Source organism: Dermacentor albipictus, chromosome 7, assembly GCF_038994185.2.
Source record: "Dermacentor albipictus isolate Rhodes 1998 colony chromosome 7, USDA_Dalb.pri_finalv2, whole genome shotgun sequence".
Taxonomy (NCBI): domain Eukaryota; kingdom Metazoa; phylum Arthropoda; class Arachnida; order Ixodida; family Ixodidae; genus Dermacentor; species Dermacentor albipictus.
The window spans coordinates 45,975,852-46,002,323 of record NC_091827.1 but is presented as its reverse complement, the minus strand read 5'-3'; the positions used below and the strand labels follow the sequence as shown (position 1 = coordinate 46,002,323).

Below are 26,472 nucleotides of genomic sequence, written 5' to 3'. Positions count from 1 at the left end.
CTTTTTTTTTTTTTATGCTACCGAACCTTTTGAAACACAGTCGGATAACAGCGGTTGCGAAATCGGGGCCTTACGTAATCAGCGAAAAAAAAAAAGCACTTTTGACGTGAATTTCGCTTGTCTATACAGTACATGGGCGTGCATATTTCCCTTTAACTGTTCGAAAAAAAGATCTTGTGCTCACCACTGCAGTGCATTGCGTCTACTTGAGTCTACATGTAACACTTGGCAGCGTTAATCCACTGGTTTTTAGAGGCTCCCTGAAACGGTTTGGACATATTTTGTAGACGCGCAGGGTACAGCCACAGTAACAAATTAGCGCCGCAATTTAAGTGAATTCCGTCTCATATTTGAAAGTACATTCTAGTTCACTATAGCTGTAGTAGAGCCGATCGAGTGTCCGGCACATAACGCTCAGTATAACGCCCAGCAGCCAAGCTGGGCGTTTTGACGGATGAACAGAGGCGTAAGCTAAAGCCCCTCCATACTACTGCCGCTGTGATGATGGGACTTCAGAGACTTTTAGCCTGTCCGCTTTTCCGGCAAAGGGGGGCGGTTTGGGCGGATTGCCGGATTTGCGAGAGCGTAAACGTGAGCCCGCCTGGTGGCGTAGAGTTCAACCAGACAAACACAGAGCTAAAACTGCAGTAACCCACTATATCCTGCTTCGCTGCTGGTGCAAATTCGTGGCAGCGACGATTACGCCACTGTCGAAAATTTACACCAGCAGCTAAGCAGAATATAATGATTAGTTTTGTGTTTGTGTGGTTGAGCTTTGCGCCACCAGCTGGCGCCGCCAATCTGGTCGCTCACATTTATTTATATATACTTTTTAGCCTCTCCGCTATTCCGGTAAGTTAGGGTGGCTAGAATTGGGAGGTGTGAAGACCGCGGCGCCGCCGCCATTGCCTAGGGAGGCCCCGCTACGCGTTCCTGCCACTGGGGTAAAATTTGGCGCCTCCGTCGGGGGCGCCGTTAGGGTGGCTAACGCGGGGGCGCCGTGAGCTTGTCAGTCTCGTAGGCCACGGTGCAGTGCAAAGTGGTCTGTGTAGTGCAGCTGTGTTTTTCTCACGTTTCCTAAGTTTTTCTTCAAAGTAGGTGGTGTGAGCTGCTGTTCCCTTGACACCCTGTCACCCTGTGAAGAATGCCATCAACGGGGAAAAAAAAAACGCAAAGGTGGTGTTTTGTGCCAGGTTGCGACACTGGCTACAAGTCGTGCGGACAAAAAGTGTCGCTTTTCCGCGTGCCTGCCTGCAAAGACCAAATGGAAAAGTGGGCACGTGCCATACCAAGGGCCGACAAGCCACTACAAGAGAATTCTGCGGTTTGCGAAAGACATTTCGACACAAGGTACGTTTGCACGTGTTTAAGCATATAAAACAAGTCGAGGCTTGCACGTGTTAATTGTGGTGTTTAACGACCCCATGTGACGCACGGGCTGTGAGGATAGCTGTAGTGGAGAGCTCCAGATTAATATAGACGATCAGAAGTTCTTTAACGTGCATTGGCATCATACACCACATAGGTGCATTTTGCATTTCGCCTCCATCGAAGCGCGCCTGGACGTGCGTTATCTTGAGTTGTAGTAGCAATTACATTGTTTTGGTGGTACATCGGCGGATTTTCCTGTAAAAGAGACTATGCTTACTTTTTGTTATATTTTTGCAGGTTTATCATGAGAAATTTCGTGCACGTCGTGAACGGAAAGGAAGTTTTAATTCCACGCGATGTTCCTGCCCTGAAAGACGGTGCTTTTCCGACAGTTTTTCCGAATCTTCCCACGTACTTGACAAAGACGCTACCGAAAGAGAGGAAAAGGAGACTGGGACAATGCTCATCCGTGCCTGCGAAAAAGGGCCGCAGAGACGAGAATGAGGCGTGCGAATCGGTTCAGCTCACTCCAAATGACGAACTGGACAGAGCGATTGATCAAGTACCAGCGAAGCACTTCATTTTTGGGCTTCAACTGCCATCAGAGTATTGGTCACGCCAGACGTTCCAAAACAAAAATGTAGTATCTTACCAAACGGCTGATTACCATAAAAGCCAAGTTCCTCCAGTTGCCTTCAACAAGGTAGCCGTGTTCGAAATCGTAGAACAAGCTTCAGCATGCTGCACAGTTTTCCTGGCTGGACAACTTCACTGCCGGCGTACCATTGCGTCTGAGCAAGAGGCCCAAGAGCTTCTGGTATGTGCAGAAAAGCTCTCTGTATGTTATGGAGTTGGACAGACAAATGAGTTCCAGCCACTAGATGTGTCGGACTGCACAACATTATCTGGACATGGCATGTTCTCCACTGGTTGTAAGGGATCCATGTCACAGGGTATGTTGTTTTTCGGGAGATGTCTCCTGGGCATCATATCATAAGTGTGAAAACTTATTTTAGATAATTGATAGCTGACCCCTTTCTGGTTTGTTTCACAGATGTGTCGACCCAGATGCCTCAGCGGTGTTTGACGTGCAGAAAAGTGAGGCGAATACTAATGGCTCGCTTGTTGCGCTTAAAAAATAAAGTGCGACGCCCAGTTGCACTGGTACTCACTGCGGCAAGGCGACTGAAATGTGCTGTTCGCACTTTGAGGCGGCAGAACAGAAAAGTTCACACCCTGCATGAAGTCGTCCGAAAGCTAAGACAAAAGAATTCCTGTATAAGGAAAAACAGTTTTGAGGCAAAGGTATAAGCTATTGTAGTTTTCAATAATTGACGTCTTAAATAAACGTTGCTGTTTTGTGCCTTTGTTTCAGATCAAGCAGCTTCCAAAAAAGCAACAGTGTGCTGTCCGAGCATGTTTCGAGGCATCGAAGCGCTTATCCCTGCGGGGATATCGATATGATAAAGCGTGGCTCTTGGAGTGTATGATTTTAAGGATGAAGAGCCCAAGACTATACGAGCATTTGAGGGGCCACAAAATCCTTGTACTCCCCAGCCGTGTGTGCCTTCAAAAGTACATCAAGGTATGCGACTACCTTTTTCCTATTGAGTATAATTTCATAATTCTTATCTTATATTTGCAGGCTTTCCAAGCATCTTTTGGTTTTAGTCGTAAACTTCTTGAGTGCGTGAAGGAGAAGGCCAGTGAAATGGATGAAATGAACAGGCATGGTGGGCTAGTTATAGATGAGATGAAACTTTCCACTCACCTGGACCTCAAATCTACTACGGATATTGAAGGCTTCGTAAACCTGGGGCAGTTCACCGAAGCACAAGACAAGCACACAAAAGCCGATCACGGCCTAGTTGTTATGTTTCAGCCTTTCGTGGGAAAATGGACACAGGTCATAGGTAATTAGCAGTCATCAAAGTACTGATGTTTTTTTTGTAATTGCACTCATGTCTACCTTCACTTTTTTTCAGGTGTATTTGCTTCCAATGGAAATGTGAAGGCACCAACGCTAACAAAGATAATTTTGGAGGCAATTCTTCTATGTGAGCCAGCTGGTCTGCATGTGGATTACATCTGTACTGATGGTGCATCATGGAACCGTGCCATGTGGCATAACATGGGTGTACACGGAAATGCTAAACATGTGCGCTGCAAGGTTCCACATCCATGCGACAAGAAGCGGTTCCTGCATTTCATCTCAGATTTTCCCCATCTTGTGAAATGTGTGCGAAACACTATGATTAGGCATGGCTTCAACACACACAAGGGCCGAGTATGCGTGCTACTTTATTGCCTTCATTATTTAAGATGTGGTGCATCTGGAAAGAAGCGCTGGTTTAATAATCATTATCGAATCTTGCAGGCTCATTGGGAACATGTTGCAACGACATGGAAGGTCGACAGCAGTGCCTTGACATTGAAAGTTGCACCGAAGTTGACGTATTCACACATCTACCCTAGTGGATTTGAAAAGATGCGGGTAAATCTGGCGTTCAATATTTTCAACAGTGCAGTTGTGCACGCCATGGACTTGCACAAAGAAAAAATTGAGCAACAGTACCCAAATCTGGAGCCAACAAGGGCGTTCATTGACATGATGGCTCAAACAATTGAAGCCATGACATCACGGTTTCCAGCTGAAGCTTTGAGGTATGCACACAGCAACAGTGCTCATTTTCGTGTGCCGGTGGTAAATGCTTTTCGTGTTGTTTCAGACGTGGCAGTGCTCAAGAAACTACACTTAACAGCATGCTGGCATTTCTGGACCAGTGGGAGGCCCATGCAAAAGGGCTCGGCTTCTTAAGCAAGGGCACATCAGAAGGTCTGCGTGTGACCATACATTCCACTAAAGACCTCTTGACGTATCTAACTGAGAAGGTTGGCTTCAGGTTCTTGATGACTTCCCGCCTCAGTCAGGACTGCTTGGAGCGTTCATTTGGCATTGTGAGACAGTCCAGCGGGGCCAATGATCACCCCACCCCTGCGCAGTTCATCATTATAATGAAGTATGCAAGCTTATGCATTTCAGTCTGGTCCATTGAAATAGAAAACATGTAATCCAACGGGTCAATTTGTCTAACTTTCTTGTATATATGCAGGTGCATAAGTTTTTACAGCTTGGCCAAGAGTCCCAAGGGAGGAAATGTGTCTCCTGGACTTTTGGAGTCCTTGCTGTCCGAGGACAAGCTACTCCCACAAAGTGAAGAAACTGCCTTGGAAGACGCTGGACTACCTGCTGAAGCCGCAGAAGTTGCCGTAGACCATGTAGACTATGTGGAGCAACACAGTGATGCGCGGCTGGTCTATTACATTGCGGGTTATGTAGCCAGGAAGCGCATCCTTAAAACTAATTGCAAGGCATGCAGAGATGCCTGCCTTGTGACAAAAGAAAGTGTGCCGCACCAATTGCCAGCAGACGCTTGCAAGCAGTGGGACATGGGGGGACTTCTGTATCCGTCAGTCGGTCTATACAACCTGATTCAGACACTCGAGGACAGGTTCACTCGTGCATTTAGCACTACGCGACTGCACGCTAAAGTTGTCAAGAATTTCTTGCTTCTAGCAGCTAATGTGCCACAAATTGGCTGCAGAAAGCATTCCGCTGATCTCACAGGATCAGTGTCTAGGTTTTATTGCATAACACGTATTCACTTTTTCCTCAAAGGCTTAAATCAGTGTGTCACCCACAACAAAGCAAAGAAGGTGGTTAAGCCCTGCGTTTTGTAGAAATGTGATGTTGTGCAATAACTGTGCTATTTCCAATAAACATGTATTAAGTAGCAAGCGCTTTGTACTTTCTAGAATTTCTTCGCCACAATGCTGATAAATTGCATGAACTTCCACCATTTAAAGTAATGTTGCATTCCCAAATATGTAACTTATGTGCGGGCGACACATTCAAGGTTATTCCAATGCGCTGGCCTTGCGCGGAGATTCCTAGGAACTATACCTTCGGCAAGGCATAAGCGCGCTAATCTCGGCAAGAGGTAGTCGCAGAAACCGTCGCTGTGTCGGCTGCGTAGTCAGTGCTCGCTGTTTCCATGTGGAATGAGAGCAGCGAAACATCATTTAATTCTCTCAGCATCTACAATGTAAAGAAAAAAGTCTGGTCAGATTCTAACGCATTCAAACGCAAAAACTAAGCGCTACCAAATCATTTTCCCGCCCGGAGGTATGCAGACGCCGCGAGAAACTACGGCACTCTAAACGGCGCCCCCGCCGGCAGCGCCGTCAAGCGGCAGGAACGCGTTTTGGGGCCAGCTTCCGGAGGCCGGTCTTCACACCTCCCCATTCTAGCCACCCTAGGTAAGTGGGGGCGGTTTGGGCGGATTGCCGGTTTGGCGGGGGCGTAAACGTGAGCGGCCAGAGCGGTGCAGCCGCCTGATGGCGTAGAGTTCAACCAGACAAACACAGCTAAAACCGCGGTAACCCACTATACCCTGCTTCACTGCTGGTTCAAATTTTTGGCAACGGCGTAATTGTGAACACGATTACGCCGCTGTCGAAAATTTACACCAGCAGCTAAGCAGAATATAGTAATTAGCTTTGTGTTTCTGTGGTTGAGCTTTGCGCCACCAGCTGGCGCCACCATTATGGCCGCTCACGTTTACGCCCCCTCTAAACTGGCAAACCGCCCGCGCTTGCCGGAATACCCGACGCACTAAAATTCTCTTTGGCGTAAACGTGAGCGGCCTGCACGGTGCAGCCACATGGTGGCACAGAGCTTAACCAGCCAAGCACGGAGCTACTATTGTCGTAACAAATTCCAAAACATTTTAAACATTTAAATAGACATGTTCACGATTACGCTTCTGCCAAACATTAACACCAGCAGCCAAGCACATTACACTTGGTTACTGCCATCTAAGCTCTGTGTTTGATTGAGCTCTTTGCCACCAGGTGGCTGCACCGCTCACGTTTGCGCCTCCGCTCATCCGGTAAAACGGCCAGCCCGCCAGTCCGCTTGCGCTTACCCGAATACCGGACGCGCTAAAACTCTCTATTGTGGTAGTTATCCCCCGGCGTGATGTCCGCAAACGCGTAGATGCTGGCGCCGCTATAGGATACCGACAGCCCGATGGCAGTCCGTTCGCATGTTGCCTTGCTGAGGGACTCTATGTCGCAGCTTGACATGTCACCTCAGCTTGACATGACTACAGCACCTCCATGTAGAGCCGACCGCAAAAGTCTACGGACCGCGATACCTGAATATCGCAGTTTCCGAACTCGGTCCGGTGTCGGGTATTACTATTCTTAGCCTGTACACTGGTAATATGCTAACAACATATATATTGTACACTTTTGCTCGTTACGGTCCCAAATTGCTCGGAAATGCAACGCTTTCGCGGATTCCGCCGTCTTGTAAACTTTCTATACCCGCCTCCTCGCGCTTATTGGCGTAAAAAAAAAAGATGTTCATTGCTTAAACGCTGCAATGAAGGCGCAACATTCGTGTGGCAGGTTTGAATTTCCACGCAACGTCCTGGCATTTTTGCGTCAACTCGCAGTGTTCGAAACGCACTTCATGGCAGTGCTTTGACTCTACCGTACAACTCAGAACCAGCGAGGGCCGGGACTAACTTCTGCGGGAGCCTCACGTACGGGCTCCACTCTCGCAGGAAACGTCGCACTTTTTGCTGACGGAGAAATGCAGTCTTGTTTGGCGTCATATATTCAATCGAAACCGACAGTATTGGGAAAGTGTATGTTGGATTTAATAGAGACTTTTAGCCTGTCCGCTATTCCGGTAAACGGGGGCGGTTTGGGCGGATTACCGGATTTGCGGGGGCGTAGCTAGATCGCTGCAGCCGCCTGGTAGCGTAGTGTTCAACCAGACAAACACAGAGCTAAAACTGCAGTAACCCACTATATCCTGCTTCGCTAGTGGTGCAATTTTTTGGCAGCGGCGTAATTGTGAATGCGATTACGCCACTGTCGAATTTTACACTTTTACACTTACAATATTTACACCAGCAGCTAAGCAGAATATAGTAATTAGCTCTGTGTTTGTGTGGTTGAGCTTTGCACCACCAGCTGGCGCCACCAATCTGGCCGCTCACGTTTACGCCCCCGCTATACCGGCAAACCGCCCGCACTTGCCGGAATACCGGACACGCTAAAAGTCTCTAATAATCGACGCTGCGCCCACAATGCGGTCTTGGCGTCCGTAACTTGGCGAACTCAGTGGTCACTGACCGTGTGCGTTTCTTACCTCTTCCCAACAAGACATCCTGCGCTTGCACAGTATTTTTTTTTCGACACTGCCAACGGCTCATGCCGTGCGTGGTGTTTAGAGACAAAACTGACGTTTTAACGCGATAGCGTTAAGGAGCTCGTGTCGCAGAAAAGCCGGTGTCGGCGTCGGTGTCGGGTGTCGGCGTCGGTGTCGGCGTCAGCGTTTCGCGGCGTTGACCGTGAGCGATAAATCACGGCAGGCACTCCATAAATAAAAAGCAACTTCCAAGATGGTCTGGGTGGGAATCGAACCAGGGTCTCCGGAGTGTGAGACGGAGACGCTACCACTCAGCCACGATTTCGATGCTTCCAAAAGGTACAAACGCGCCTCTAGTGAATGCGGTGTTGCCTTCGAAACGAGCCGTGGAAAGTTATACTGTGGTGTATATAGGTAATTATGAACATGTAACTTACAGAAGTCGCAATTACACGAGTAGCGAAGTGCGTTTCGCTGCATTTCTTCTGCGCTTTCCGCACACGGAGAGCCATCTTGCGGCAAACACAGAAGAGCCCCTCCTCTCCATGTACGGCGCTGCCCCGACAGATGGCGCGCCACGCGCGCATTGGAGCTGTCGCGGTTCGGACTCTCTCCCCTGACAACGCTTCGCCTCGCTCCCTCCGCAGAATCAAGCGTCCTTCCTTTCTTTAGATCACTATCTCTCTATCTCTCTGCCCGTGCCGATCACGGCGTTTGGCTGGCGTGCATCATTTCCCCCTCCGGGATACCGAGTTCTTTGGTTCGCTCCGCTTGCTCAGGCGCACGTTTCATTGCTGCGCCGAACGCCGCGTTGCTCGACCATATGGCTCGACGCTCACCGCGTCTGATGCGGGGCGCCTCGTAAGTGATGGCTGCCCTGTAGCCCATTGTCTTACACCCATTGGCGGGTCGACGGGAACGCTATCGCGTTCCACTCTTGAAGGCGAAGCTTAAGCGTCCTCCAATTTTTTTCTTATCGTGTGGCCATGCTCCGATTGCAGCAGCGGCGCACAACGCGTATAAGTCTTAAAGGCGCGCCGATAAGAAAAACCTGGGGTGCTATTCCGGACATTCTCGAATTCCGCCATTTTGTCCGCTTTGGCATATAACGGCGGTAATTTGAGCCAACCAGAGAGGCCGCAGCCGCTTTCTGGGCCAATCAGAGCCACAAGATGGCGAATCCGACAATACTGCGGCATTTCCCGATGTTGTAGAATAGCACATCCGGGTCGCAAGCCGCGTGTTGTCACGCCATGGTCTATAGACATGAAATCAGACAATTTTCATGCAAGCTGACGGCAATTAGTTTCGCATGCGTCTGACTTCACGTCAGGGACGAATGTGAGTGTGTCTATCTATCTATCTATCTATCTATCTATCTATCTATCTATCTATCTATCTATCTATCTATCTATCTATCTATCTATCTATCTATCTATCTATCTGTCTGTCTGTCTGTCTGTCTGTCTGTCTGTCTGTCTGTCTGTCTGTCTGTCTGTCTGTCTGTCTGTCTGTCTGTCTGTCTGTCTGTCTGTCTGTCTGTCTGTCTGTCTGTCTGTCTGTCTCTCTCTATCTATCTATCTATCTATCTATCTATCTATCTATCTATCTATCTATCTATCTATCTATCTATCTATCTATCTATCTATCTATCTATCTATCTATCTATCTATCTATCTATCTATCTATCTATATTGTTTAATCGGGCATGTCCCGGGCAATTATGAAAAAGGATCGAATGCCATGTGCATTGAAGGCAACGTGCATAAGAATATACCATCAGCATATACATTGAAACTCGAACAGGAAATAATCGATCGATCACACTTTTTACGTGCGGAAAAGAGGAAGTGAGAAGTGTGATCGCTCTCAACATGGTTTCTAGGCATGGAGTAATGCGGAGTGTACGTATGTTCCGGAGTCTGAAATAAGCCGCTGTGCTCATTAACGGCCCGATTTTGTATAGCGATGCCTTGCACTCGATTATATGCCGCTGATACTCCACCGATAACGCAAGCGGAGCGTTTTCCGAATAGCATCGATCGGAAAAAAATTATGGGGTTTATGTGCCTAAAGAACTTTCTGATTATGAGGCACGCCGTAGTGGAGGGCTCCGGAAGTTTCGACCACCTGGGGTTCTTTAACGTGCGGCTAAATCTAAGCACACGGGTGTTTTCACATTCCGCCCTCATCGAAATGCGGCCGCCGTGGCCGGGATTCCATCCCGCGACCTCGTGTTCAGCAGCCCAACACCACAGCCACTGAGCAACCACGGCGAGTCATCGATAGGAAAGGGCACATCGCTAGGAAGTCGCAGCCCAGGTGAACTTGCAAAAGGAACGAGTTGGAGTACATAGTTTCTGAATCGTTAGGGTTTGGTTGTGTGCTCACAGTATATATACAGAGGGTTTCACGAGTATAGAAGTACCGCCAGCTGCTCCACGGTTTCCTGCGATCGCTTTCTGGAAGTCGTGGTAATCCGAAGGCTCAGGGAAACCGGAACAAAATCGTTCGGCTCGTTGTTCTTGTTTCTAAATAATGACTCATATCCGCAGCGGGGGATGGACTAAGAAGCAGGAGGTTCTACGAGCGTTTTTCTTTTATTATTGTAACCAAAATAAAACTCAGCATAATAGAGAGCGGCTGAGAAAAAGAAAATAATGTATAGCCGAGAAGAAAGCTGTAACGTGTCTTGAGATCAAATGATTTAAGGTCAAGACAAAAGAAACAATAGATAATGTTCGGCCAGTTGGTTGGTTAGTTGGTTGTTCCGCAGCGAAAAGGCGTGAATCTCAAGGGTTAAAGAAATACAAATTTCCAGGAAAATAAATTGAAGCGACCTTAGATGATCCAAAACTGCGAAATTAAAGAGCACGACTTTTGCATAAGTGAAATCTACATAGATAATAAATATTACCGCTGGCTTCCGGTCGTCCTCTTCGGTGCCAGAACTCGAGCTCGCAGACATCGTGCCGTCCGACTGAACCGGTTCTGGTGGACCCTGGCCCACCACCACCTCGCTGCGGTGGGGCTGTTGATGCTCCGTGCCTACCATTGTTTCCGGCGGGGTGAACTCTGCTGTAGAACGCCTTCTTTACCTGCGAGACCGTGTCCGTTTCATCGCTTTATCTTGTTGAGAATATTTTTTTTTTTCAACGATCGAGGTAGCGGAAGAGACGAAAGGCATCGAATAAAAGACGCTCGTTACAATTTCTCCATTTATTTACTTTATTTTACACCCGCACCGAGGGAGAAGGCGGATCGGCAACTCTAGATATTGAATACCAAAAAGTGACCGTTGAGGATGATATGCGTGTGACGTCATGACGATCGCCAAGCGAGCTCCCACGCCTCGAATATTTCGGTGAGGAGGAGCGCGCCCGGCGCTCTTCAACGTCCCCTTCCCCCTTTGTTTTACTGAGTATATCTTTATAACAAAAAACAATTTGAATTTGTTCGGGGGGAAGTGGTTGCGTATTAGCGAACAAAGGGAATGAACAGATTTCATTATCAAGAGTATACGGTGCTTTGGCATAAATGAATGATAGGATAAGGGTTGGTAGGATAAGGATAAGATAAGAACATATATATATATATATATATATATATATATATATATATATATATATATATATATATATATATATATATATACTTCTTACGCAGAACTACCGGGGACAATATTTAAAGTAAATACTAAGGAGCCCTCCCACCTTAGGGTGATACCCGGCCTCGCTCGGGACACTGTTTCGTTTAATAAACGTTTCTCTCTCTCTCTCTCTCAGGAAAAAAATTAAAAAATGGTACAGTACAAAATTCATCGGTTTCATCATAGTTGTGATATCAGATCATAAGTTTAGCTACAAGTTGAGTTACTGAAGTGCCTCGAATAATAACAATGGGCCGACCCACGGCGGAGGTGAAGCAGGCGTTAAGCACTCCCCGTGCGTGAGCCGATCCCGAAGATCCCGCTGCGGCTGCTTTTCGGTCAAGTGGCGTAGACCGTTCGGGCATCCCGCGACGCCACACGGAAGCTGGATTCTCCGCTATACTTGCAGTTTGTGCGAGTTTCGCGAGCCAGCGAAACCAGCGCAGCACCACGAGATAACGAAACTACCGAAACGCGAAAGCGTGGGCGGTGCAGAGTCGAGCGCAAACTAAACCTTTCGACTGCCCACGTCGTTTGTTACAAGAAGGCTCAAGAGATGGCGCCACCATCCCGCACGTGCTGGCCGCACGCCCCTTCTGAAACCTCCGCTCCCACCGTCGCGGCAGCCCTCCTCCTCTATGAACTCTGAGCAGACGACATATCAAGTTGCGTCTGGCTCTCCCGCTCCTCTCCTGCTGGTCGGCCGCCACCCCGTCTCAAGAGACTCTACTCTCTGTACCTCCATGTAACCACACCCATTCCTGTGTACTCCATGCTTAATAAACCCAGTTAACCTCCGTTAACAAAAGTCCAGTGTTCTATCGACCTCTATACGAGACATAACGAAACACCGTTGCCAAGGGAAATTTCAACGAGTTCTTTTTTTCCAAAAATGAAATAGAACTCAAGAAGCAGCATTTTAATTAGTTCGTCTTAAAATATAATACAAAGATGTTTTTTTTGCAACGAGTAGTTGAGTACCAGCGAGAGAATTTAACTGAGGAGTGCTTTCGTCATCGGGCAAGTACTTGAACGTTCCGGGGGAGTCTCTAATCATGTCCCGCATTTACCTCAATTTATGGATTATTAAGGCTCTGTTCGCGATAATATTAACGCCTTAGATTGTCGAGCAGTTATCTATCACTTTAGTGACTTAATATTTACCTTTAGAGTCCCTTTAAGCAATCCCCATACGTGGGCCCATCCCGAAGATAGTGCAATGCCGGGCCGACCCGCGACGGAGGTGCAGTTCGCCATTAAGCAGCCCACATACACAGCTTCGCTGGTCATCCTTCTTCACCGAGTGGAAGGGCACCGTGTTTTTTTTTCTAGGTGCTTCCTGGCTTGCAAGGGCCCTCTGACAGCATCTCTTGTATCTCCTGCAAGAGAGCTTGACCACTCTCGATGTCATAAAAGCATTTTGGCCTTCATTTACCTCACCGAGAGTAGTTCAGCATTGCTCAACATCAATTGGCTCAATTATTTTCCTTTTGCAGTCTCCACTGTTGTCGTAAAATTAATCGGAAAAAAAATTATGCGCTGCTTTCTTTGCACATGACTGCACCGGAGTCTGATGTTCCAGTCATTGTAGCTGTTCGCTCGAACCTTTCGCTTGATCAGCTCCTTGGTCAGGGAGCTCGTTCTTGCGTCCCACCCAAATCTGTCTGAATGCGAAATTATAGAGAGGAGTACACGTATGCACGTGGCTATTGAAGAGCTGGCTCGCTCTCGCGTATCATATGCGTCTAGTTTCGTTAAAGCCTCTCTCTACATTCGCATGTCCGTGCGACAGGCTCAGAAGAGCTTTCACAAACATCGCAAGGCGTGATTCGCCGTCCCTTCAGGCAAGCTTAGCTAAAAAAAAAGTTCTGCGAGAAGTCACCCAGCCTGTCCACGGGGGGTAGTGTCCACCACTTCCCGTCATCATGCAGGAGGCTGTCGATCAGGGAGGATACTTAGCGTATACTGGAAATAGTAGAGAGGTTTAGGTTAGGGGACGCAAGTGGCTTGCGTATACGCAAGCCCCCCGCTTGCGTCCCCTAATGTAAAACTCTGTACTAGGGGCATTTGTTTGGCAAAGTTACCCAGTGACGTTGACAAACTTTCATCTTGCAAAAGAAGAAAAAGAAAACCTAAGGTCATTGAGCACAATCTGCTATCTTGCAGAAGTCTAGAAAGCAGGTACTGAGCAGCTGATACCCAAAAACTTGTTGCATCGAGCCGGAATTTTTTAATCGAACAAACAAAAAAACGCCAGCCCTCTTTGTTCGCTTTCACAATCGCTACCACAAGACCTGTTTATGCAGAACGCTCTGAAACCCCTTCTGGCGCAGACATGGCCCAATTTTTTGCCAAAGTCGGGAGTTTGCAGCATCATGTAGCAAACATTGCATTTTGTAGCGATTGTGGCGCAATATGGCGGCAGTTCCAACACATGGAGCAAGGCCTCAAAGATTGGGGCACCGAAGATCTCAACTGCGTGGCCACACGCAAAATGCCAACTGCGATACAAGAAGTGTATTTTGTGATTAACGAGGACAATAATAAACGCGTAATCGTTCTTTTTTCTTCTTAATAAAGCGACGTGTATTATTTGCAATAGGCACACAAACAGTTCGTAGATAATCCCTGCTGTAACATTAATCTCAATCCACCGCGGGGCACCCTCCATGTAGCACGTCTTGATCGATCGCCTCAGCTGTCGTTTCATTGTAGCGCACAGCGTTCCCGTGCTTACAATATCTGGCTATACGACCAACGCAAACTAGACGATTTAAAAATCCGACACCTAAGCCACGACCCCTGGATAAAAAAAATTTTGCAGTGGCTTAGCTCGGCTATGCCAGGATATACGTAGCGAAAGCTAAGGCATAGCATGATTATGCCTTGGTTAATTTTGATTGCAAGTCCAGGTTAGTCTGGTTGTCTAGCTATGTTGCGGCGTTTAGCCAGTCGTTCGGCGCGCTGTTCGTCTGTTTCCTGGGCGATTCGTTTCCTTGTCGTCTCGTTCCGATGTCGATTCCAGGCCTCCTCCTGCTTATCAGAACTGTCGCCGTCCATACTGCCGCCTCAACTGTGGTTGCGGCGCACGCGAGCTCCCCTTTTCAATCCTCCGACATGTTATCAGGCATGCGACGCAGCTGGCGAAGTGAGCGGAGGCGAGCGCAACGACGAGGAACGCGGTGTGACGTCATGTGCCTCCTCGGAGCACAGACACGGCGAAATCGCAAGTTCGCGGCCAGTAAAGCTTTCGCTTTAATAAAAAAATGGCTGTGGCTTAGGTAAGGTTAAGCCCAGGATGCGAAGCATACTAGCCTTTATTTTAGTTGTTGAACCACTGTTTAGCCTGGTGAACTGCTGTTGCTTGGCTATATTTGGTTCGGCTAGACGAAGAAACAACTCATGCATTACTGCTTCGCCTTCAAGAGTGGAACGCGACAGCGTTCCCGTCGACCCCCAAGGGGTGCAAGACAATGGGCTACAGGGCAGCGACTACGCGCCCCGCATTGGACGCGGTGAGCGTCGAGCAAAGCAGCGTTCGGCGCGGCAACGAAATGTGCGCCTGAGCAAGAGACGCACGCCTTAGAAACAGCTCGTTTCTAAGGCAACACCGCATTCACTAGAGGCGCTTTTGTACCGCTTTGAAGCATCGTACTCGTGGCTCAGTGGTAGCGTCTCCGTCCCACACTCCGGAGACCCTGGTTCGATTCCCACCCAGCCCGTGTTGCAAGAGTTGAGCCAAAGCCACTTCTCCTCTGTCGTGACGTCACGGTGTCACGTGGTTTCATGGCGACACCGCCGCGCCTGAGGAGCTGGGTTGAGCTCTCGTAATATGCTTCGCATAAAAACAGGTGAGGCTTGCCGCGTGCATCTAAAACGCTGCGTTCCGCCCCTGCGCCACCACTCGGGCACTGTTCTCTGGGATCGGCATAGGAAATGCGTGAGCAACGCGCTTCGAACGCCATCGCCCGTAGAAACCGACGGGTCCCGTACCCGATAGCTAACGCCGTTCGGCCCAGCCAAGAAAAAAAGAAATGAGTGCTACAAAGACGTGACTAAGAGAAGAACTTCGCGACGGACAGGCGCGTCCATGTTCTTCTCGTCCGCGTCTTTGTGGCGCCCACTTCTTTCACGTAAACCAACTCGCCCACATCAAGCTTCTGCGTCCCAGTCAAGCGGCCTTGAATGCAACTATACGGCTGTCGCGTTCGCTCCCATTGCAGCCATCTCGACGCGGCAGGCTGCACCTTTCTTTTTGATCCAGCGGCCGTGCCTAAGCACTTCTTAAGAGTTAAGAATGCGAAATCGTTATTATGCGAAGCATATTACTAGAGCTCAACCCAGCTCCTCAGGCGCGGCGGTGTCGCCTTCAATACCACGTGACACCGTGACGTCACGACAGAGGAGAAGCGGGGCCTCAACTCGCGCCGTCGCCTTCAAGGCTGACCACGTGACACCGTGACGTCACGACAGAGGAGAAACGGGGCTCTAACTCGCGCCGTCGCTCGCGGCCATAGAGAAAGAAAAAAATGTCGCGGCGTCGCGGCGGTATATAAGCAGCTGCGCTTGCCTCTGCTAGACACTCACGAGGTGAGATGCCTCCTGGAGACAGAGCTGCTCGTTGGAATGACAAGCGAAGGTTGCGGCGTGCTACAGAGACTGTTTCTAGGTGGCTTTGCTACGGCGCAGCGACTACGCGCCCCGCATCGGACGCGGTGAGCGTCGAGGAACGCAGCGTTCGGCGCGACAACGACAACGCGACAACAGCAAGCGCCGCACGCCTGAGCCGACGCCGACGACACCGGCTTTTCTGCGACACGAGCTCCTTAACGCTGTCGCGTTAAAATAAAGGCTAGTATGCTTCGCATCCTGGGCTTAACCTTAGCTAAGCCACAGCCATTTTGTCCAATTGGACGCCGCTGAGTCGGTCATTCGAGTTGTGAACTCCTCGCGGGCAAGCGAGCGCATTGAGACGCTTGGCGCGTTCTCATTGGGACTTACCGAGAGAGAGAGATAAAACTTTATTGTGTCCTTGATGGGGTTAAGGGGTGGCGGGGGTCGGGAGGCTAACCCCCAATCCCCCCCTTCCTCAGACGGCGGCCAGTTCTTGCTTCCTGGCGGCGTCTTCGGCCATCCGGACGGCCCAGAGCTGCTCCTCTGGGTCCAAGCTGAGCAGCAATGTCTCCCACTGCTCGGCCGTACTAATGATGCGTGTGTTAGTGCGGGAGGTGTTGGTGGGTGAGGCTTTGGGGCATTGCCAAATAATATGATTGAGGTCGGCGCGGGCTTTGCACGCTTTGCAGAGTGGTGAGTATGCATCGGGGTACATGTGGTTGTAAAGCACGGGGTTCGGAAAAGTTCGTGTCTGAAGGAGTCGCCAAGTGGTGGATTGAGACTTAGTCAGTGTTTTGTGTGCTGGGGGGTAGCGTAACCGCTCTCTGCGGTAGTGCAGTAGAATTTCTCTGAACGTGACCATTCGGTCCCGCGCGTGACCGCGATGCAGAACAGAGGGCTGGTCGGGATCGGAAGACGCAGGAGAAGGATGATGCGCCCGGTGTGCGAGAGCTCGGGCGGCATCGTGGGCGGCTTCGTTTCCAGCCTGACCCGAGTGACCAGGGGCCCAGATGATCTGCACGCGGCGTTGCCTTGAGAGAGGAGTGCCAGAGAGAATCTTTTGCGCTTGGGGCGCTATCAGTCCTCTTGCGTAGTTACGAATGGCCGTTTTTGAGTCGCTGATGATGCAGTGTGCATTGGTAGCCGCGTAGGCTAAAGCGATGGCCGTTTCTTCGCCTACTTCGGGTTGCGTGGCGAATATTGATGCGGCCGCGGAGAGGTGGTACTGCGAACCCGCGACTGCGACTACCGCCATGGCGTTTTGGTTGGGGTAGTCTGCTGCGTCCACGTAGGTTACGTCAGCGGCTTGGTCGTAGCGCTTTTGTAGTTGTTTAGCTCTTTCTGCACGTCGCTCCGGATTGTGTTCAGGGTGCATATTACGAGGTATGGGCGGGATAACTAGCTGATCACGAATGTTTGGAGGGATGGGTACTTTTGGTCCGAATTGGGTGGTGTAGGTTATGCCTAGGGTGCCTAGAATGTGCCTGCCCGTGGTGGAATTGGCAAGTCGTTCGTATTGGCTAATACGGTGCGCTTCAAGAAGCTCGTCTATGGTGTTATGAATGCCTAGGGCGTCCAGTTTCTCGTTAGAGGTGGTGATGGGAAGATGTAGGGCTTGTTTATAGGCCCTCTTGATCATGGTATTGAGTTTGGACTTGTCAGTTGCATTGAGGCTAAGGTACGGGGCGACATAGGTGATCCTGCTCAAGGCGTAGGCGGTTACCAGGCGTATAAGGTTGCTTTCCTTCATGCCATGATGTCGATTTCCGATGCGTGCAATGAGGCGAGTGGTTTGGTGTACATGATTATCTAATTGCTTGAGTATCTCCGTGTTTCTGCCGTTTTGTTGGATGCGTAAGCCAAGGATACGAATGCTAGGTACTGTAGGTATGCGTTGCTGGTGCACGTGGAGTTCTATCTCGGGTGGGTGAGGGTCTGGACGTCGACCTCCCCAATTAGGCTTGTACAGAAGGAGCTCCGATTTCTGTGGGGAACACGCCAGGCCGCGCGGTTCTACGTATGCAACGACCTCGTTGATGGCTTGCTGCAGCGTGTTTTGGATGTCCCCGTCGCTGCCCCCGGTGACCCACAGGGTGATATCGTCTGCGTAGAGGCTATGCTTGAGGTTGGGGATGCTACCTAATGCAGGCGGTAGTCCGAGCAAGGCCACGTTAAACAGAAAAGGTGATAGAACCGAACCTTGCGGCGTGCCTTTACTGCCGAAGTGAATAATTGGCGACTGCAACCCTCCAATGGTAATGGTGGCCGTGCGACCTGTAAGAAAATTCTTTACGTAGTTATAGGTTCGATGGCCAACCTGGAGTTGGGCCAGTTGGTTCAGTATGGCCTCATGCGTGACGTTATCGAAGGCCTTGGTTAGGTCTAGCCCCAAGATGGCTCTGGTGTCCAGCCTGGAGGTTTTGTCGCCATCGATAATTTGGTGCTTGAGCTGAATCATGATATCTTGAGCAGAAAGTTTCGGGCGGAAGCCAATCATGGTATTGGGGAAGAGGTCGTTGTCGTTCATATGTCTGTGTAAGCGTGTGAGGATGACGTGCTCGAGGACTTTTCCGACACATGAAGTCAGGGAGATAGGGCGGAGGTTTTCGAGTAGGAGGCGCTTCCCGGGTTTGGGAATCATAATAATTTTGGCTTCTTTCCATTGTGAGGGGAGGTTTCCAGTTTCCCAGTATTCGTTAAAATAAGCTGTGAGGGCTAGTATAGAATCCTCATCTAAGTTGCGAAGCATTTTATTAGTAATGCCATCAGGTCCCGGGGCTGAGTTAGGGCGGAGTGCGAGGATGGCTTCACGTACTTCTGCTGCTTCTATGGGCACGTCCAGGTGGTCGTTATCGGTGCCTGTGTATGGTGGAGCGGGTGTAGTAGGTTGAGGTCCTATGTATCGGTCTATCAATTCTTGAAGAACTTGTGCGTCCGTGCCAGAATGGGTGTGAATAATTTTTTGCAAGTTGTGCTGTTGTGTGTTCTTGCTGTTAGCCGGATCGAGGAGGCAACGGAGGATATTCCACGTTTTGGGCAGGTTTGGTTCCCGCTCCATGCTGTCGCATGTGCTGTCCCAATTTTGACGAGTAAGTTGTTGTGCGTAGTCTTCGATTTCAAGGGTGAGAGTGCTAATACGTTTCCTGAGCGTTCGGTTGAGCTTGTTGCGTTTGTATCTGCGTTGCAGACTGGCGAGGGCTTCCCACATATGCAGTAACTTGCTATCTGCCTCCTGCAGATTGGCTTCCTCAGGCACCAATTTAGTGGCTTTGCTCGCGTCTTGCAGCAAGGATGCGACCCAATCTTCGTAAGGGGGTTGGGTACCCGAGAAAGAGGTGAGGGCTCTGGCCTGCCGGAAAGCGTCCCAGTTCGTTATGTGGAGTTCACGACCCTTAGGCTTTCGCGGGCCTGCTCGAACTGTTGTTTGGATTAAATAGTGGTCACTGCCCAAGTTGTCTTGTGTGTTGATCCAGTCTGCTTGTGGAATTCGTTTTGCGAATGTCAAGTCCGGAGTAGTATCTCTGCTAACGCTGTTTCCCATACGAGTGGGAGAAGTTGGATCCGTGACAAGAGTAAGACCTAGATTCTGTCCGTCAAGCCATAGTTGTCTTCCCTTTCGGCGGTCCATTGGGTATCCCCATGCCACCGCAGGGGCGTACCGGACTTACCGAGGCGCAGTTCGAACGCAGGCGAGAGCTTGCGCGGACAAGGAACGAGGCTTGCGAGAGCGAGGTAGACGTGGCGTCGTGGCAATGCCCTCTCCTCTCACGCAATGCCGTGGCTAGAAGAAACTCTGGCGCTAGTGTCTACGGGAGCTGCAGTGAGAGCGGTTTTACCAGCATGGGAATTATGGGAAGTACATGGGATTTGCCTAAACTTCGTCCTTCTGGCTTGAAACGGCTTTGCGACTTTGTAAACTGGTCATTTCCAACCATAGAGTTTCTCACTACATTACCTAGAGGGAAATCTGGCACTGCTGCGCTGTGGTATGCATGGGAATGCCGGTATATTGTGACTTCGGATTGGCATCGTTCTCGTAGAGACAGGACACCTTGAAGACGCGCTTGGCAAGTACCGTTCCGTCTGTCACAATGATTCATTTTCTACTAGAACAGCACGTGAAAAGCTGTTTAGCTTTATTATTACGCGAAAACATGTTTTGTTTAACTATGAGAACTTGTTATTGTGTGTACGACTACATGTTACGTAAAAAAGTATCAGCGGGCCGCTAAAGTTGGAGGACAGACGATAAGGTTCGCGCTCGCTTTGAAACAGTTGGTCGTCTGTTCTTGCTTTTCTTCGCTTGGTCATGCATCGTGGGTGAGTAAAGATGTAATATGCGTGAATGGAAACATTTTATGAAGATTTTACTTTGAAAACGCGTTATTTGTGTAGCCATATCCACGTTGTAGACGAAGCCTCTTACAACACCAGCCAACACGAGCCTCGCAGACACATATACCGTCATTCCCATGACGGCACGGTGCCCCTTAAGAAACTCCCATAGACGGTGGCGCCAGATTACTCTCTAGGTGTTATAGTGAGAAACTCTATGTTTCCAACAATGTGCTACGTAATAAATAATTAAACAAACATTAATAAAATCATCCGACGGCAGGATTCGAACACAGGAACTCTAGCCCAGAAATCTGATATTGAATTCCATGAAGCCACGAACGCATGTACTGACAAGCGAATGAAACGCCCTTATGAATTTATCGCAGGCATGGCAGTGCCTTGAGATGCCTGACGCGTTTCGATTTAGCCACCTGGACAAGCTCAACCATTGCCATTAACAGCAATCGTGCGTGTTCGCGGCGCCTTCTGCACATTGAAGAGTATAGGTTGCGCGGAAATGTACGACAGTAATATTTACATAGCGTAATGTGAAAAGCCACAACGTTTGAATCGACAAGCACGAAGGTCAGACAAATCCACGTACTTCCCATCATTCCCATGGTGGTACAACGACTGCAGCGCCTGAGTTCCCTCTAGTAATTATTGTATGAAACTCTATGGCAGAAGGTGTTTCTGCTGCCACAGAGTTTTGGCTGCGACGCCACGTCACGTGCTCGTGACGTGGCGTCGCAGCCAATAGGAATTTTCGCTGCTACAGACGTCGGCGGCTTTTTTCGCTGAACGGGCCATTCAACGCTTCCTCATTGAAAACTATTTGTTCCCTAAACAAACGAAAAGTCGCACGTGAGCTTCTTTTCCGCGTTTGCCCGACCCAGAAAAAGTCCCCAGAGAGAAATGTGGGGACGTACTGCTGGGGAATATTGACCTCTGCGAAGACTGTTTGCTAGGAAATCTCGCCTCTCCGGCGCCTCAAAATGTGCCTCTGAGTAGATACCGAGGAGGAGGAAGGGCTTTGCGACGACGGCCGCCTACAGTAAATTCGTGTCAAACGGGATCGTATAATGGTGCAAACGGGATCGCAGCGGCCGATACAGAGTGTGTAATGGCGGAGCGTAAGCGCATGGATGGCTCGTGTCACTGGGGTGCACGTAACACAAGGTTTGCCGCTTCGCAGTGTACGTTTTCGGCACTCAGCCTGTGGCCCGGTCGTCGCCAAAGGGAGGAGCACGTGCCGCGCGGGCACGGTCTCCGTATGCGCAGCCCAGCCGCGAAAAAGTACCGTCAGTATAACGTGCAATTTATTGTTCACCACTAAGGGAATTCGCAGTAACAACGTGTCGTTATTTATTGGTCTGCGGGCAGCTGAAGCGGTATCTATTTATGACTCAACCCCCGCGCTGCGCGCCTGATGGCTTCGCTCCCCTTGGCAGGAACCCTCCGTGTCATGGTGGCGAACCACATAGGGGGGAAAAAAGAGAGAAAAGTCACTGTAGAAGTGAAAGGGGTACATGATACAATAACGCAGAAACATAAAAAAAGAAGAAAATAAAGTAAAATGAAAGTTCAAGCACGGTAGTCGACCACAGGGCCTCTCAGTCACGAGGTCGAATGCTTGGGCGCGGCGCCACGAAAGCTGAACAAGAGTACTCTATATCTTTTTTTATTATTTTTATTTCCAGACAATAGTCAATACACACTGCTGCCACCATCTGACAATATTCACATTCCCACCGCTGCCCTTTCACCATGGGGGGCTAACTCTAATATATGTTTCGAAGTACCAAAGTGTAAAAGCATCAAAGGACTCTGGGCGAACGGAGAGCTAGCTTACGCATTAATCCGCTCCCGCGTGCTTAGTGCAGTTCGGCTAGGGACAAACGGAGCAAAGCGCGCCCTCCTCCGCTGTACTGCGCAGTATACATGTAGGGACCGGCACATTTCCTGGAGAAAAAGTCCCGACATGTCTCTCGCGCGATTCACGCATGCGCGCAATGGCCGGGAAAACGCGAGAAAGAAGATCTCGTAAAGGTTGCAGCATAGGGCATAGAGTTTCCTACAAAATTACTAGAGGGAACTCTGGCGCTAGTGTCTACGTGAGCTACAATGGAAGCGGTTGTCCCAGCATGGGAATGATGGGAAGTACATGAATTTGCCTAAACTTCGTCCTTTTGGCTTCAAACAGCTTTGTGAACTCGTCATTTTCAACAGTTTATTGCGTACTAAATAATTAAATAAACATCAATAAAACTGCCCGACGGCAGGATTCGAACACAGGGACTCTAGTACAGAAGCCTGATATTGAAACCATTAAGCCACAAATGCATGCATCGGCAAGCGAATGAAACGCACTTATGAACTTATCGCGGGCATGCCAGTGCTTTGAGATGCTAGAGACGCTTGGTGCGTTTCGATTTGGGCACATAGACAAGCTCAATCGTTGCAATAAATAGCGATTGTACTCGTTCCCGGCGTCTTCTGCACTTCGAAGAATATAGATTGCGCTGAAATATACGACAATAAGAGTTATATAGCGTAATATACAAAGCCACAAGAACGTCTGAATCCATAAGCACGAAGATCAGACAAATCCATGTACTTCCCACCATTTCCATGGTAGGACAACGACTGCAGCGCCAGAGTTCCCTCTAGTAATTTTGTAGGAAACTCCATGGCATAGGGAAAGGTTGCGGGTTCGTCGCACGTGGGCCGAACTGCGTAACAATGCCGGCAAGGCAACTGCCATCGTGCACTGCCCCGCAAGTGGAAAGGCAGGCATTCTTTGTTTGCGCTGGGCAACATCTCTGATGACGAAAGACCCTATAGACAGACGCGGTCAGCGAGGAACCTATTTATGATGCACTATATAAGTATATCCACCAGACGAGCCCACGAGGTTTGTGTGATACGGGCTCTTCGCACATTATCCACGCATATACGGCAATCAGTCGTTCGCGCACCGTCTCGGACGCAAGTTCAATTATTTGTGATCCATCTAAACAAGGAAAAATACGAAGCGGACGCCGACTCGGTGCAACACAAAAGCGTACCGCAGTGCACGGTACACCATAAATAACACAGGTTCATTGCATTTTACAAGTCACAACATGCGTATCACACGTCAAATACCTAAGATGCTTCTGTTGTTATCGCAAATTCAAAGTGTTTGGCAAGTAACGAAGCACACCCGACTGCACGCGGTTTCGGTGGGGGAAATGCTGCCTAATGGCCTCTTCTGTGAGCCGCGCTAAACACCCGCTTGCTATAAGCATGCGGTCTAAAAAGTGCATCGTAATAGAAAAAGAAAGTAACGTTTCCGTACCTTGTTTTGGCGTCGTGACACAGGCTGCAGAAATAGGCTGACGAATGCTGCGTCGAACGCGTTCGCTAGCGGACGCTCGACACACTCTATCGTTCGAACGCCAATGACGTCACCATGACTGATTCGGCCGCCTAGACTAGCGTTTTATGGAAGCTGGCTCAAGACGCTCAAGACTGAACAAGATAGCTTCGTTGTTAGCGTAAAAAAAAACAAGAAAGACACTATAACAGACCGAGGTGGTATACGAACGTGATTGACATGCGTCTATAGTATCAGACTGAACGGGATCAGCAGTGTACAAGTCATTCGAAAATATCCATCAAGGTGTACTATCCCGTCTAGCTTAAGAAACTACAGAATCTAGTTTCTCCGATTCTCTCTACAAATTTCATAATACAGATTGCAATAACGGAAGCGCAGTTAAGAGATAATGAAGAATATGTGTTCTTGTTTATCAAGGTATCGTTTTTCTGCAAAACAGTTTCGGTTTCGTCAAGCCGAACGCTTTGTATCCGTCGTGTCTGTTAATGTACTGCGACAACTCCAGAGGTGATTCGCCGGCTTGACACACATTTTTTTTTAAATTTGTCAACCATATCTCCTGTCATACAAAAGAGTGCAGGAACGTGTAGCGGATATCTGGCGTATGTCGAACGCTGCAAGCGAGATGCAGCTGACCGTCCGTTGTATATAGAAAACACATTGCGCGCGCAAGTCCTTACGGATGCCGCCACACTGAGAATTCGTTTACGGCTACATGTAGCGAAAGAGGTCATCACACTTGACACCGCTCAATAGATCTCTACGCATGTGTCGACATTCGCTTCAGCTTAAGTTTCACGGAGAAGGTGGGATGGTGTTCACCATCCTCGGGTAAATTTTGCATCGCATAAGCAAATGCATTCGCTCTCAGCTCTGGGTCCAACTTCTCCCTAGACCAGCTGGCGCATCTTTTGGATCAATCTGAGATCAAAGCAGGCAATCGGAGCGCATGTACAGACTGATAGGAACTTTTTGCGACTCTGTCCAAACCATTCATGCGAAGACAGCGGCCTCCGAGACAGGGGTGGTGCGCGCCACCCAATCTCGGAGTCCATGTCGATACGTTATTCAGTGTAGCGCTTGTCATTGACGGTTGCGACGAAACGATTCTGAATTTCGTTTCTACCGCACGTATGCGGAGTTATAAGAAGAGGTGCACCACTCTGATGTGAGACTTCGCAGTTTTCACCCCAATTTGGCTCTGCTGTGGTACGTTACGCATGGACCACGGGTGGGCAAATATGTGACTCGTGCTTGTCCATTGGTTTATTTCTGGTCACTGCGTTTACCTTTAAAACACGTATGCCTGCAAATTAGCGCAAGACACAGCTCTTTCCGAATGACATCGTTGGCAGCACGCATTTGAATGTCATCGGGAAGTAGAGAAGTCAGAATTACAATCTGTAGTCAGTTCGTTGATCGGATAACTTTATTCCCAGTGATGACATTTTATCTGTGGTGGGGAATAGGGGATCATGCGATCAGAACTGAACTCCAGGATGGCGCATCGCTTGCGATCACAAGAAACGTGTTATGCAGTGTGTCCTTCCCTGAGTTCACGGATGAAAACCATTCCTCGCGTTCGTACGATTCGGTGGGTGCCAGTGTATAGTTAACCTCTTGTGTCCGTTGCTGCAGAGCATCTCTCGATGGCAATAACTGTCGTTTGACACTAGGATCCGTATTTCGGGTAGGTCGTGGCATGTCTCCTAGTTGTTAGAAGTTAAATCAGGTGCGACCACTTTCCATCCCGTTCGAGCGTACTTTTTGGTGCAACTAAGATGGCGTTGTGCTCACTTATTGTCTCTATCTCCCTTCCAAATTCTTTTCAGGCATCGCACGCTCAGAAACAAACACAACCTATAGCTTACGAGCAGGAAACAGCGCAAAACAACAGGACGAAGAGAGGGATACAGACCACAGTACTGTGGTCTGTATCCACAGTTTACTGCTCGTAATCATGAACCAAGCAGCCCAAATGCGTACTCTTCTGCAACCTATAGCTGCCGCTGTTCTTTTCTTTCTTTAGTTCAAACAGTTTTAAAGAAAGGTGCCTTCGATAGGTAGCGCTGTTTCAACTTTTCAGGGGGGCTTATGGAAGAGGCGAAATTACCTGAGTCAGAAACAAGCAGAAGAATACGGAGATCAACTGAGCAGTCAGAACTGGCATAAGCTGTGCGACCAACTTCAAGGCACACTCAGCACGAAGAAGACCTGGCATATACTGTGAGCCCTTCTAGCTACCACCAAAACCAAGACCCAACAAAGACATGACCTCAAGAAAATCATTAACTCCCATCCAGGAACTGAGAAAGAAATTCTGGAAAAAATCAAGCTTAAACTTGTCGGAGACAATGCCCCCAAGGTTACCGATCCCCGACCGTACAAAGGCGAACCAAATCTCACCCTCGACAGCCCTTTCACGCTTCCTGAACTCCATGCCGCCCTTGCCAAATTGACCCGTAACACATCGCCAGGAATTGACAAGGTGACCAACAAGATCCTACGAACCCTCCAAGACAAGGCTCTAAATGGACTCCTCGACTACATGAATAACTGCTGGGAAAAAGGTAAGCTCCAGTCAGAATGGAAGCACGCAGAAGTTATTATGATCCCAAAACACAACAAGCCACTACAAATCAGCAACCTAAGGCCCATATCCCTTACTTCCTGCGCTGGAAAGCTTCTTGAACACTTGGTTCACGATCGCCTCACCACATACCTCGAAGACTCAGGACTCATGCCTGGCACAATGTTTGGCTTCCGACAGCACCTCTCAGCGCAAGATATACTACTACAGCTTAAGGAAGACCTGTTGGACTACCTAGAACGCCACAAAAAGTTCTCTATTTTAACAATAGATGTTAAAGGAGCCTTCGATAATGTGAAGCA

General features: G+C 49.1%; 2 protein-coding genes across 3 annotated transcripts in view; one reads left to right on the top strand and one right to left on the bottom strand.

Moving 5' to 3' along the window:
• The window catches only part of LOC139047963 (ATP-dependent RNA helicase TDRD9-like), an 89,684-nt gene extending 66,018 nt beyond the window's left edge, over positions 1–23,666 (bottom strand). The window contains exons 1-2 of one of the 2 annotated variants that reach the window (XM_070522185.1): positions 23,539–23,666; positions 10,515–10,695 (exon numbers count right to left, since the gene is read on the bottom strand). In XM_070522185.1, coding sequence (XP_070378286.1) covers positions 10,515–10,652 — 138 coding nt within the window. In that variant the 5' untranslated portion in view covers positions 10,653–10,695; positions 23,539–23,666. Of the gene's footprint in view, positions 1–10,514; positions 10,696–19,528; positions 19,662–23,538 lie in introns of those variants that run through there. The other variant, XM_070522186.1, reaches the window with a different exon arrangement.
• Positions 18,169–26,472, top strand: part of LOC139047823 (uncharacterized) — a 42,459-nt gene continuing 34,155 nt past the window's right edge. Inside the window, exons 1-2 of the mRNA XM_070521957.1 lie at positions 18,169–18,235; positions 25,884–26,150. Of these exons, the coding sequence (XP_070378058.1) occupies positions 18,169–18,235; positions 25,884–26,150 (334 nt within the window). The remainder of the gene's footprint in view (positions 18,236–25,883; positions 26,151–26,472) is intronic.